Raw genomic sequence first — 14725 nt, 5'->3', positions numbered from 1 at the left:
AAAAAAAAAAAAAAAAAAAAAAAGGACAACAGGGTATCTCTCTTGAAAGATAAGTTAATAATTTCCAGTGGAATTTAAAAAAGAACTTTATGAGGCCACTTTTAGACAACAGGCTTGAGGAATGGAAACTTGATCGAGGCAAAGGGGCTCACAGCGACCACCCGGCTGATACAGATAGGCTTATCAGGCAATCCGCCTCAAAATATCCACAGACTCTAACTAACCAACAGGCTACTTACAACTAGGCACAGGTTCCAAAAAGGAAAATTCCAGGTAGCCATACCTCCTCACCTTCCCTCTTTACAGACAGCCCCCACCTATTTCCTCTTGCCAGACAGCCTCTCCTTTGCTGTCCTGCCTCCCACCTCCTCGTGGTATATTCAATAAACTTCTATCTCTTTTGTTCTGCTTCAGGTGAATTCTTTTCACTGCCTGCACCACTGGCTTCCACCCATGGCCCCACATTTGGAGCCCCCATTCAATCGGGAGAGATACCACATTTAGACACCACAAACTTGTTCTGGATGTTTTTTAAATTATAACACTTACATCTTGCCAATGTTTTTTTCTCTTTTTTCATTATTTTTTCAATGTTTATTTATTTTTGAGAGAGAGAAAGAGGAAGAGAGAACAAGCCGGGAGGGACAGGGAGAGGTGGAGTTGGGGGGAAACAGAAGATCTGAAGTGGGCTCCGCACTGACAGCAGAGAGAGAGATGTAGGGTTTGAACTCATGAACTGTGAGATCATGATCCGAGCTGAAGTCAGATGCTCAACCCACTGAGCCACCCAGGCGCCCTTGCCACTATTTTTGAATGAACTGGATGGACCGTTCAAACCACATTAATAAGAATAAAATTAATATATCTTTATGTATAAATAAATGAGAGTGGCCACAATAGAAAAATTGGTTGTACTGTATTATCCTTCCTGGAAAGAAATGCCACAGATTTTCCAAAATCAAAATATTATTAGAAATCCCCAACATTTAACTAGAGTAGTGCTAACAATGCCATTTGACAAATTAACACTTCTAGGCATATAATATGCAATCGGTTTATCCTTCAGGTTGTATCCAGAAGTTACATCACTCAAAGTTAACAATTGAAGAGGTGGGCTTTAGACACATTTCTTAAAATTTAATTTAATTTTACTTCTTGATGCTGTGGAAGTTTATTTGCATCTGCTTTCACATTTTTCCAGCCTAAAATTTTTCACAGTCTCTAATCTAGACTTTCAAGGTCTTGATTAATACTTTTTCTCTGTAATAGAATGACCTTGTGAGGCTTAAATGCAGATCATCTTCGCCCTGCCATAGGTGATTCTCTTTGACAAATTTGGGTGGAGGTCGAATCTTTTGTTATTAAGGCATGTATGCCAATTACTGCACTCAAATAGCCAGCTTCAAGCTTCAGTCCCTTTTAAAGCATTCAGGGAAGAAAACTGCAAGTTCACTTTTGCCCAATATTTAAGAAAGGCTCACTTAGTTAAAATAAATAAAACAATGAAACAAATAGGGCTAACTTGATAAACCTATCCATATTTCTGGATACTCCTATTAGTGGTTCTTAGATTAAGCCACACAAGGACAGCCCAGCCCATCTATGCTCGCTCTCCAACTCCTATACCATTTTTTTGGACTTCCGTCTTTAACCAATGTTGAGAAATCTCCAAAAAAATTTATAAATCATGAAATAGAGTCCTATTAAATGTGTTGCTTCATTTATAAGGAAGCTATTTGCTTTCTTCTTGAATTCATTTCTAGAATAACTGATATCCAAATGTGGAACAAATACTCTCTAGGACAAGGTAAGGAAAAAACAAACATCATACATGTGGTCTGTTAGTGTTACAGATTCTGAACATACACATTCTGTGTAATAATGTTACTCTGATTTCATTTTAAGTCTCATATAATCATTTTACCTGTGCTGTGACTTTTCTACTAATCTTGCAAAGATTCTACTAATCTTGCTAAAATTATGTAACCTTTTCTGCTATATATATTTTAAATATTATCTTAATTCTGTTTTTATTTTACAAACAGAGCAGGTTACATATAAGAAACCAATTATAATGGATATATCAAATAGAAGGCAGAATGGCAATTCTATTATTAAAGTTGATAGCAAAATAAGTCAGTTAGTTACTCTAGAGACAAGACAACTGATCATTTATGTACTTGTTGGAAGCCTAGAGAAAGCCGACCAAAGCGCTGTCACTGACAAATCGTAAAATACTACTCACTCTGGGCATAAAGGAAAGGTCTCCTTTCCAAGCCTGTAATTCTAAATGTGATCAAGAATTGTCTTTGGTATTACATGAAAAACAAATTCCTACTCTGCATTTCACTGATTATTCACTACCAAAAACAAAACAAAACAAAACAAAACAAAACAAAAAACAACAACAAGCAAAGACACACCCAAATCTCATATGCTTTACTACCCAAATATAACACTAGAGCAATTTTCCAAATCCAATTAAATATTTTATTGCAGTGAAACCAACATTCATATTGGAAGATTGGACAACCATCTGCTTAACAAACTAACCATGTTATAACAGGCATTTACAATTGATAGTTATATTTTATGGGATATAATTTGACATCTGAATCTGCATAACTCTCCAATAGTGATATTTTATCTTATACATGAGAGGTTTCAGGACAGTTGACTAATCCCAAGCCACTGTGATATCAGCCAGTGTCTTTACAAGAGCTTAAAAAACAAAGTGCAAAGACTTGAATCCAAATCTAGACTACTACATAGTAAATATATGGGCTCATACCAGACATTTAATGCCCAACATCAGTCTCTTTTCTCATCTGTAATATAGGGGAGAATAATAATTGCTGTTTTCCATTATACTGTTAGTTTGGAATAGTACAAAAGTAACACTAAAAGGTTTTACTGCTATAAATTATTTCGTTTGATTGATTTTAGTATTAACTTTTGAGTTAGCAATGCTTTATTCTGGAATGAATACTTAACATCACTAGGTGAGATATTAATCCCTCTGTTAGTTCCTTGCTGGTGGGCATTGAGAAAGTTATTCAATCTTTCCAAGACTCAGTTTCTTCATCTGTGAGGTGGAGATAGTCTCTACTTCATGTGGTCATTGTGCTGATTAAATAAGTGATGTGCAAGGGATCTCCTAGAAGATGCCAGCTAAATAGCAAACCTTTTTTTCTCTTTTTTCAACTGGTTGATTTTAACGGTTGAGCTGCTCAATCATTGACTGTCAGTTTATTCCTTCCTTTCAGTACAAACAAATATCTACCATAATAACCATCATTCACATTAACAAACAGCATTGTAGCCATTTGAAAAAACCTCAGAACTTCAAACAATGTGTTTTGAAGATCATCAGTATTTACATTACTTTTTCTTAAAGAAAATTAACTAAAAGCAAATGTCATATTTTTCTATCAGAAAATTACATCAAGGTGACTTCTATGGCTCATTTTAACTATGTGACAATAACACTTTGCTTAAAAAAAAAGGCCATGCTTTAAATGCAAATTCAATAAAGAAACCAAGAATTTAAGTAAATTAAAGATTACCTGTTTCAAAATGCCTGCTGCCATTTCATGGCTACAGTCAAAGATTACATGGAACTCTTTGCCTCTTTTCATTTCCTTTAGTAAGGGTTTTGCATCCTTTGTATCGGCAGGTAGTTGACGGATTTTAAGCCGAAGATTGTACCGTGATGGAGCTTTGATGAGCTCCTGCAAACGAATGAGACCTTTAATGAAAAAGGGGGGAAAAAGAAGATTAGAGAAAAAACAGAGTAGGTCATAAAATCACAGAACATACTCACTACAATGCCTGATTTCCTTGACCATGTATATGTGCATTCATGGTGGGACCACTGAAATTCCTACTTCCTAACTCCAGATCCCATTAGTTTTGTTAGAATGATCATTTTTCAAATTCTTTAAGGTATTTTTCAAATTATGAAAGATATACATAAGTTGATGAAAATAATTTAAATAAATAAAAGGATATAGAACAAAACAGTCTGTCTCCCTTTGTACCCCAATTCTGCTCCTACAAGGTTGTCACAGTTAACAGCTTACAAATATTATTCCTCCACACATTTTCTCAGCATTTCCACAGATACACTTAGAGTTTTATTTTGTTTTGTTTTGCATTTTACATTAATAGTAGTTTGTGACTATGTCTTAAAGGTTGTTATAAGTCGGTGACTACTGTTCCAGTTTGTCCACTTAACACTGTATTTTATAGTGGACATAATTTATGTTATTATTCTCCAGTATCAGAAACTAGAGTTAGTTTTTTTGTTTGTTTGTTTACAACTAATTGTCTAGTAATTTGGTATATATGTAAGAGTAAAGTAACTTTCTTTAATAAAATAGACTCTAAGTAGTAGCCTGGACCATTATTAAATTACTTAAAGAAATAAAACATTTTTTGTATTGTTTGTTAGATAGAACATTAACTCCAGAAATAAATATAACCACACACGGTATTAGTAAAGCAAATATTTTCCTAGAGAAATAGCTCCTGATTATGTTTCAAAGTATATCAAATTAATAGACACATGTTCAATAGGTCATAGAACTGGTAGGCATTTTTAAATAATAGAGACATACCATCAAATTTATTTTTTCATACAAACTTCAAGCAATGAAACCTCTTTAAGAACTCATATAAAAGACTCAACATGTTAAAAAGTGTGATAAGAAAAAAGGATCATCTACTTCTATTCTATCTTGGAATGATATGAAGCAATTTTCTCATCTCCTCCTACTACTCTTCTTTCTTATTTACCTTTTTTTTTCCCGTTTCATCTCTGTATTTTTCTCCATTTCTATCTCCCTGAAGAACTACCTTCATAAATATTAGTATTGCAAACAATATATGTGAGTATGTGTGTGTGTGTGATTTTACCCTATTTAGAAATTGGAATAACAGGAATAAAAATATATCTTATTGTGAGTAAAAACAATCTGTGTATTAAAATAACACATGATACAGGGAGTAAAATCTAATTCTAGGAATCTTTTTCATTCAATTTTTAAATGAATAGGTCTTATACATGTAATGCTCTACACATTTTAATATGTTGTAACATAGTTAATAAAATTAACATAACTAGTTTTCAGTATTTTCATTCTCGAGTGAGACATACAATGTAAAAATATGTAAATTTACAAATATACCTAGTATCTTTTGCTTTTAAAATATTGTGCCATAAAATTTACTTCATTGTAAGTTATGAGAATTTTGCCATTTAAAATTCTACAAATAATTGTTGCATAAATTACACAACATACTACAATTATCTTATTTTGTTTTATAAATTTAGATGTACTAGCTATATTAAAATAAGTTTTACATAGCTAATTTATATTCAATGTACTCATTAAACATAATACAATTCAGTCCAGAGAATTAATGTACATATAATGAGTAAAGATGTAAACTTGGGTTAAACAAAGGTAAAAACAAATATTTGAATTTATAACACCTGCTTAATTGTAGTAGTGTAACATTGGGCTTATAAAATCCTCCAGAACGTGTATAAAAGGCTATATGTTTGTTTGCACACAGGAGTGCTCTGCAACTAAATTAGAACAAATTGTTAACGAATTGTTAAAGGGTAGTAGCGTTAACTACTTTTATAAATAAACCAAAGTATAATTGTAGTAAGGCAATGGCTCCCATACTTTGGAAGCTATGACAGTAATCTATGAAGCTGGTTATAATATAAAAGCTGAATCAGAACCTTAAGAGGATAGGACTCATGCATGTACATTTTTAACAATCTTCCCACGTGATTTTTCCTGGTCATCAAAAAGTAAGACCAATTTCCAAACATAAGTCTGATTTCAGTGTCATATGTGAGTCACTCTTTGAAACACTTTGGCATAATAATATGATAGGATAATAACTATATTATATTAGCTAGCATCATAAAAAATAAAATAGTTCAAAGAATGAATTCCAACTTCATTAGGAAAAGTGAATCAGAAATCTGTACATACAACTGACTGTAGGAATGAGAGAAAGAAAAGAAGACATCATTCATTTACTCTTGCATCAAACAATTTTGTTAAATTTATTCAATTCTTACTATAGGTCAAGCATTGTTTTAGATATTGGCAGTACAATAAAAAATAAAATAGACAAATCTCCTACCCATACCATATTAAAAATATATGAGGGGTGGGGGACAGGTAAAGGTCATTAAGCAGGCAATTATAAATAAAAAGTGGCAAATAATACTTTGATGGGGAAAATGCAATTATTGAAGAAGAATATATAGCAGAATCCTCTAACTCGGGATGAGAGTGCTTACAGAAATTACTCCAAGAGGGTGACATCTAAGTTACTACCTGACTAAAAGGAGTAAGAGTGGAAGGAATAGATAGAAGAAAAAACAGAACAAAACAGTTTTTATACTGGCAGGGGAGTGAGAGAGCACGAGCAAAGAATCTTAAGAAGCAAGGAAGAAGTGATGAAAGTTTAATTTAAGGGGGCATGAGGCTGCCTAAGAAGCCCATGTAAATTACTTTAGAGTTGAGGTCTTAAAGGTGGTGGAAAGTACCCACTTGGAATCCGCATTTCAAAAGAACCACTCAGATTTTCAGTATGGATGACAGATCAAAAGAGCTAAAACTGGAGGAAGAAAGAGTTGGAAGGCAGTTGGAATAATGCAGGCTAGAAAATGCAAAGATGTGTGTACAGGGCAAGATGGAGAAAGAAGGGGATGGACCAGAAAGAGATTTTTAAAAAAATACTGAGAGTACTTGGTGAGGGAGAGCACTGAGTCAGGGAAGTTTCCCAGATTTCTGGCTTGGACAACTAGGGGGAGAGAGTGCTTCCACTGAGCATGAGATCATGGGAGGATCAGGTCAACTGAGCGTTCAAAAGAAGGGGAGTGATCATCCATGTCAAGGGTTGCTAGTAACAAAGAAATAATAGTAAACACTTTAAGAAAGTGTTTATTAAATTTAACTAGAAGATAACTGATGACCCAGGCAAGGACAGTTCTACTAGGGAGGTGGGGGCAGATTATTGTGCTATTAGTAGGAACACGAGAGAGGTAAAAATAGACTCCCTCAAAATCATCTCCATGTATTTCCACAGTGTAGCTTACTGCCCATCCTAATCACATATAATATCCTTGTAGGAAAGTATCAGTCCCTTCCTAATCCATCATCAGACTTGAGTTCAGTAACAGACTGATGGGACACTTTGGTTTCTACGGCTATTAAATGAGTTTTATCTAGATCAGCAGTTTTCAAAGTAAGGTCCACACATGTCTGTACTCTTTTGGGGGTGTTCCCTAAGGTGCAACTATTTTAATAATAATACATAATAATACTAAAGCTTTTTTCTTTCATTCTCTCCCACATTGACAATGGAGTCTCCCAGTAGAGGTTACGAGACACAGATGATGTCACAGCAGATTGAATAAGGAATCAGATATGAAAATCCCAGCTTCCTTCCACTAAGTCAAATATTAAAGAAACTTACAAAAATCTTACAAATGTTTTTAGAGATCTTTAATTATTCTTAAGAATGTAAGATGATTGGGGCGCCTGGGTAGCTCAGTCGGTTAAGCGTCCGACTTCGGCTCAGGAGCCTGCTTCAGATTCTGTGTTTCCTTCTCTCTCTGCCCCTCCCCTGCTCATGCTCTGTCTCTCTCTGTCTCAAAAATAAATAAAACATTTAAAAAAAAAAGAATGTAAGATGATATAAAAACCAAAAAGTCAAAGAATTACTAATTGGATTATTTCTAATTTTTTCCTAGCTCGGATTTTCTATTATTCTCATAAAATATATAAATGCAGAATGATCTAATAACACCTTTTGCTGAATAAGGGGAAAAAAAGCTATCCTTGGCTTTACTTATCTTACAAGATTTTATGCAAGTCAAATATAAATTTGGGGGATTTAGTCTATCATAGTAGAATCAGCCTCTCAGTGCTGGTTGGATTCTTCCCTCAAAAATACACAATCTAGCGGCACCTGGGTGGCTCAGTCGGTTAAGCATCCGACTTTGGCTCAGGTCATGATCTCACGGTTCGTGGGTTCGAGCCCTGCATCAGGCTTGGTGCTGACAGCTCAGAGCCTGGAGCCTGCTTTGGATTCTGTGTCTCCTTCTCTCTCTACCCCTCCCCTGCTCACATTCTCTCTCTCTCAAAAATAAACATTAAAAAAATTTAAATATATATATATATATGATCTGTATGACTTTGTGCAAGACATCATATCTCTTTCTGCTTTGCCTTCTTCTTCTCCATAACAGGGTAAAATCATATATGTACTAATTACAAAACACCAAAAAAGGAACTGTCACATATTAGACTCTCGAAAAGTAGCAGTTGTCAATGTTGTTATTTTGGCAAAGATTAGGAAGACTGTAGTAATTTTTTTTTTAAGTGCTGGTATTTAAATCTGTTCTTGGAAGTTATTTTGGCACTGATTTTGACTGAAAACCTAACAACATCAAAATTTTAATAAAAATTTTAAGAGATTAACTCATTACCCAAGAAAAAGAAGCTACATAGCTGGCTACAGATTTATCCAACAGCTTTGAATTGAAAAATCTCAAGTGACTAAAAAAATAGAAATTTTCTGAAGGATAAAAATCCACAAATAGTATTTGCAGAGTTCACCCTAAATATAAATCCTGGCAAGTATTTTCAAGTCTCTTAAGAGCTCATGTGGATGGTCCATTGAGCCATCAGGTGCAATAAATGTTTACTTATTCTCTTCACACATATATATCCCTGCTGGCATTAATGTAACAGATTTCAGTTTGCTAGCTTCCCTAAGGAATAATATTGAAGAGCTAAAATAAAAATAAATAAAAAAAATAAAAACAACTGCTGCTAGTAGGAACTACCATCTCCTACTTAAGAATTAGAGTGTACTGTTCCTTTTATTCATTCATTCAGCATATATTTTACTGCACATCTACTATATGTAAAACATTGTTTCACAGGCAAATATAATGATTGCGATAACTGTATTTTTTTCAGTCTTGAACTGCATGAGATACATTTTTTTAACACAGAAGTTATGTCTGTAAAGCTTTTTACATTCAGTTTTTTGGAATAAAAGTAGTTCAGGATTCCAATCAGAGGACAGAAATCTAGAGTTGTTTGAATACTGAAAGTAGAAACATGATTTTTAAATTTGGCTTTTCACCATCTCCAGCACCAGGTGCTTAGACTTCTTTCTTGCCTGCTAAGTCTTCATTGCTCTATCCTGTGACATTGTTTTTCCATTCTAGATCCTATGACTTCCCTTTATCTGGTAATTACATACAAATCTCTGGATTTTGTTATTTAGGACAACTTGGAAGAGTAAGAGAGAGTTGACAAAAAGGAAGATGGATTCAAAATATCCAAAGAATGGATGTTTATCCACTTTATTTAATGAGTTGTTTAATGGCATCCCTGCAATTTAATGTACCTGGATGAGGTTTTTATCCAAAGGGAAATGGGTTTAAACAGCAGGAATGCCTACTTACAATACTGGGTATGCATTTTCCTCTGTGGATCTCTATTGATCTTCCTACTTCCCCCAATATTCCCCTGCAAATTATCATGTTCTAAAAACATTCCAATTTCAGGAAAGATTACCTTAATCAAATTCATCATATATTAAATATGTATGCTGTGTAAAATAAAACAGGAAAAAAAGTAAGCTTCTTAATATAATTGGGATGGTTTACATGTGGTAATTTCCTATGATTCTTTGGTCAAAATGGAGAAATAGAAAAGAACCCATCTCTGAGATGAAATAAAAGGATGAAATTTGTTTTGTTGAAAATGTGGTTAATACAAATAATTCTCAAACAACAATTTTCAGAAATGGAGCATACTTTAACAAATTTGGCATGCAGTGAAGTTATTTAATGAAAGAGTAGAATTATAACTCCTTAAAACAATCTTTTAATTAAAATGCCCTCTCTTTCCCTAATGTAATTAGTTGATGTAATGATAATAAAAGAGAAACAATCTGCACAGATGGGTTCCTGAAAATCTTCTAACAAAAAAGAGCACCACATTGCAATTATCCCTTTATTTTGGTAGATGAGTTACCCTCTATTCTCTTTAATTTCTTCACTGAGTACATTTTTTTAACCTTTTTCTACTTTCAGATATTTTACAGTCGCTGAAATCAAGGTTTATCTTAAGCTAACAGGGGACAGAGGTCTGAGCTGCTCTTTTCAGAAGGTGCCATCAATTCAGCTTTTAAGGAGAAGCCAGAAGGAGCCATTTATGCACACTCCAGCTGGCACTTTCTTAAAGAGATCAATCACACTGCCTCTCTGCAGGCCCAGCCTCCCCCAGCCCCAGGAAGGGGGTCCCAAGTTTCCTCCTATACCCAGGTATCCACTTCAGCAGCCACACAAACTAGAGTTTTGCCACCTGGCTCACTCATCAGGACTATTTATCATTTCAGTTAATGTGGTCTTTGTGCAGCCCAGACCTCTCCCCTACCCTTCAAATGCATTGTGTAATAAACTATACAAGAATGACTCATCCACATTCAATGCTTCATCATTAACCCCTCCCCTTTTTTCAGTTGAGAAAAGGGAATTCATTGAGAGGCCAAACATTTCAGGGAGTTATTTTTATTAGAATGTTGTATTTCTGCTACAGAGTGTTTTAAAGAAAACTAAATAAAATATCTATACCAGTTATGGAGTTTCCAATCTATGGTAATGCTTTAAATACACACAAGGGAGCTGATCATAATAAGAAAATCAAAAGTGGCTTAGAGAAGAGAAGTAGATTGCCACTGAAAATAATTCTGTCTCCAAATTTTTGCCTGCCTTCCTCTCCGTGGAGATAAGGTAGATTTGTTCATCAGTACAGGGAAAATAGAAAATAAAGAAAATTGGGGTCTAGAAAAAAAAAGGGAGAAGAGACAGGGAAGATGAAAAGAAACTTCCAAAGTGGTTTTCATCTTCTTAGAAGAGGGGGAGAAAGCTAGGGAGAGTAAAATTAGAGGGCTGGTCTCCTGGGAGGAAAATCTTCAAATCATAATAATAACCTTACAGAGAGGGAATGCCTTCTCTCTTTTTGAAATTTGCTGTATCTTTAAAGTATGCTAGAGTCTAATATATTCAAAACTCAAAACATATAAAAACACTTAGCTTGATATATTGGAAACCAAGTAGCAAATGAGTTTCAATTTACATGTCAAGGTCAATTGTCCCTGGCTAGCTGTAGCACTGTGTGAAAAATGTTTTTGAGACCAGTTCTGGGTTCAGAGGCATATTTCAGTTAAGGGATTTGAACCTAAGTGATGGGGTAGGCATAGTGGCCTACCAATAGTTATCCCTTTATTAAGGTCTCCTCATTATTTATTAGTGTCATCAAATCCTATCCATATTGTTTTATTGATGGCAAAGCTTTTTTTACGCTTCAGAATGGAATATAATACAGTGCAGACGATACATTTCAGGCACCATGCTCTCTATATGAATGCAGGACCCAAAGTTCAACCCTGAACCAAGATGCATTCAAATAAGTAGAATCCAAACAGGAACGCAGACACTTACAGTCTCCTGAAAACATTTAAAAAGCATATACATTTATTGTCTAAAGCAACTTATTAAAATTCTATATTGTTTCTTCTTCTCAACCCCCCCCCCAAATTCTGAAAACTTGCTTTGACACATAACACACATGTATGTGTGCACACACAACCAGGCTCATGTGTACACACACACACACACTCACATACATGCACCTCTTCTGTTTCTATTTCCCTGGGAAATCTTATTTATCTCTGCACTGACTTCTCCTCACAGGACAATCTGGCCATGATGTTTCTATTCTGCTCTGTTTCCATTTGGAAAGTCCATACCACACATGCTCACAATACTCATCTAGCAAAGAAAAGCCTCCTCGAAAGACCTAAATGGGGAAGTAATAAACTGACAGAACCTGAAGAATCTTTAGCAGGTAAATCATGGAGAAAGGCTGAGACCTTTCAAACACATATGCAACCTTTTCATAAGCCATCATTTTATGCTGTATCGTGATGCCAAATTCCTGAACCATATTGTGGCATGGCAGTCTGCATTGATCCCACCTCATTAACTTTCTACTGAATCACTACAGATGATATTTCAATTTTCCAAATTTTAGTTTTTTCATCTATAAAAATGTGACCATAATAATTAATACCATCCAGAAAAAAATCAAATGAGCTAATGCATATGAATCAGTACTGTGCCTGGCACATATTAAACCTTCTCACTGGTTTCTGGTAATTAATTTCTCTCCCGGAACTCCAAAATCACTGTGTGTGTGTGTGTGTGAGTGTGTGAACAGGCACTGTTTTTGTTTTTTTTCCCCAGACTCTGCCTGCAATCTTATGAGTGGTCTCTATCAAAATCTCTTCACTTCAAGCATCTAAGTAAATCCTGCTTCCTGCTAGGAACCTAATTAATACTCCATCTATATGCCGATAACTCCCAAACTTATATCTCTTGCCAGACCTCTTCCTTGAACTCTAGAGTCCTAAATTCACTTTCCTATTTGACAGTTGGGTAGTAAAAAATTAACCTTGCCAAAGAGAGGTCTGGCCTTTGTTATTGGCTCCCTAAGCCCTTGGACTGTCCTGCCTGATAAGAGTGTCTTTGGATAGTCTAACAATGTGATTTATGTTAGGGGCTTTGGGTTTTGAGGTGTCAGCTCAGCCTCTGGATGGGGCTAGAGACTACAGGTCAGCCAAGTGTGTGTTCAGCCATGTCTACATGACCGATCTCCAGTAAAAACTCTGGACATCCAATGCTCACATGAGCTTTCCTAGTTGGCAATACTCCATGCATACTGTCACTCACTGTGGCCTGAAAAAGTTAGCACTGTCCACAAGTCGAGTTGTTGGAGGAAGACAACTGCAATCTCTGAGGGTGGACCCTCTCCTGGACTCTGTCCCATGTGCTTCTTCTCTCAGCTGGCCTAAATCTGTATCCTTCTGATGCTATAAATTGTAACAAAGAGAATAACCACTTTCAGTCATTCTCTGAGCAGTTTTAGTGAATTATCAAACTTGATGGTGATATTGGGGACATTTGAAATTGCAATCGGTGTCAGAAGGGAAGGTGGTCTTGGAGTCTCCTGAATAATGCAGCGTCTTTACTTTGTTATATAGTAAATAATATATAACATTCCAAAATTGGCTCTTCATGTCCTCAGCATCCAAAACTCCTCCTCCCTCAGTTTTCCCCACATAGTATAATGGCAACTCTTATCATTCCATTTACCCAGGCCAAAAACCTTGGTATTATCTTTGATCAGCTCTTGCTAGCATATCTTATATCCAAACTATTAGAAAATCCTTTCTACCAACTCTTATTGCTTCTAATACACTGAATTGAGCTATTATTATCTTGCAGATGGATTATTCTAAAAGCCTCCTGACTAGCATTGACCTTACACATTTTATGTCTGCATATATCTAGCAGCAATCCATAACCTATTAGGCTTATTTCATAAGTCTGGCGAGTACAGTGATCTGGAACTTTTAAGGTGGAACACAGGACAGTTTTAGTACAGGCCTGGATACTATGACAGCAGTTAGGTGGAACTATGCTGAGTGGCCACTGAAAGATGGAGTCCTTAGGCTCAACTCAATTCCAAAGAATTCCAAAGCAACAGGCAGATTACAACAGTGGCTTATGATTCTCTAGGACAAGTAGAGGGAGACTCCTCTACCATGTGCTTGAGGCTGGGTCCAAGCTGCAAGACTAGCTCTACACCACCTCACAGGGCTCCTACCTGATAACAGCCTGCTTCAGAAAATGCACTGACCTGAGGTGTTACAGGGAGGATATCTATGATCCCTGGAAGGCAGAGGCTGCCAGGCTGATTATTTCCCAAGTCAATACCAAAATATGTTGTCCCTGTTTCTTCTCTCATTGCTATGAGAAAAAGTAATTATGTCATTATTAGAAAGCAAAGAGTGCGTTTGACCATGCCAAGGGTAAAAGTCTTTGGCTGCTATAGCCTTGAGGTCTAAGTTCAATATGTGCTAAGGTCCATTTTCTATTTAGAATGCTTCCATTTATGAGGAGCCAACAGAATTATCGGTGTATTTGTATTAGCTTACTGTTATGACAACTTACTTGCATCTGATTCACGAGAGGATAAGCGCGTTAGTGACTGATTTCCAGCCATGGCAACTTAAGTGCTGTGCTTACTATAGGGGCACCACAGTCATGGTTAAGTAGCTTTGTCCTAGGCTGACTCAGCTCTAGGTCCATCCTATCATCTAATTTCTCTTTGTCCTATTCATACAGATGCTGAATGTGGGCCTATGCCTGGTATAATGAGATAGGGCAAATAAAAAGCTGTGCAGTGTAATGAGAAGGCAGTTGTTTTTGTCAGAACTCTCTTGGTAATTTGTGCAGACCTAATTCACAATGCTTTGAACAAAAAGGGAACTCAGTGCATCCTGTAACTGAAAATAAACTCCAGGCATGTTTGGAGATAGGAATTCTTTCTCTGTTGCTCTGTTCTCTCTTCCTCTCTGTTGCCTTTGTTACTCTTTAACATTTTCCCATTTGATGGCACAGATAACCAACATGATTTCACACTTATAAAGAGAGATTTTCATCCCAAATTATGTCAAAATCCAAAGAGGGAGTCTGTCTGGCCCAGATTGGGATTATTTTGGTGAGAGCAGAAGAGTTGAAGTTAGATGGATCAGTGCGTTGTGA

The 14725-nt window shown here is 35.8% G+C and overlaps 1 protein-coding gene across 5 annotated transcripts in view; it reads right to left on the bottom strand.

Moving 5' to 3' along the window:
• GRIK2 (glutamate ionotropic receptor kainate type subunit 2) overlaps positions 1 to 14725 on the bottom strand; it is a 651626-nt gene that overhangs the window by 369053 nt on the left and 267848 nt on the right. For all 5 annotated transcript variants that reach the window (XM_019831021.3, XM_019831024.3, XM_019831022.2 and 2 more), the window contains exon 4: positions 3567 to 3748. In XM_019831021.3, coding sequence (XP_019686580.1) covers positions 3567 to 3748 — 182 coding nt within the window. The remainder of the gene's footprint in view (positions 1 to 3566; positions 3749 to 14725) is intronic.

Source organism: Felis catus, chromosome B2, assembly GCF_018350175.1.
Source record: "Felis catus isolate Fca126 chromosome B2, F.catus_Fca126_mat1.0, whole genome shotgun sequence".
Classification (NCBI taxonomy): Eukaryota; Metazoa; Chordata; class Mammalia; order Carnivora; family Felidae; genus Felis; species Felis catus.
The sequence above is the reverse complement of the archived record's forward strand: the minus strand, read 5'-3'. Positions and strand labels throughout refer to the sequence as shown.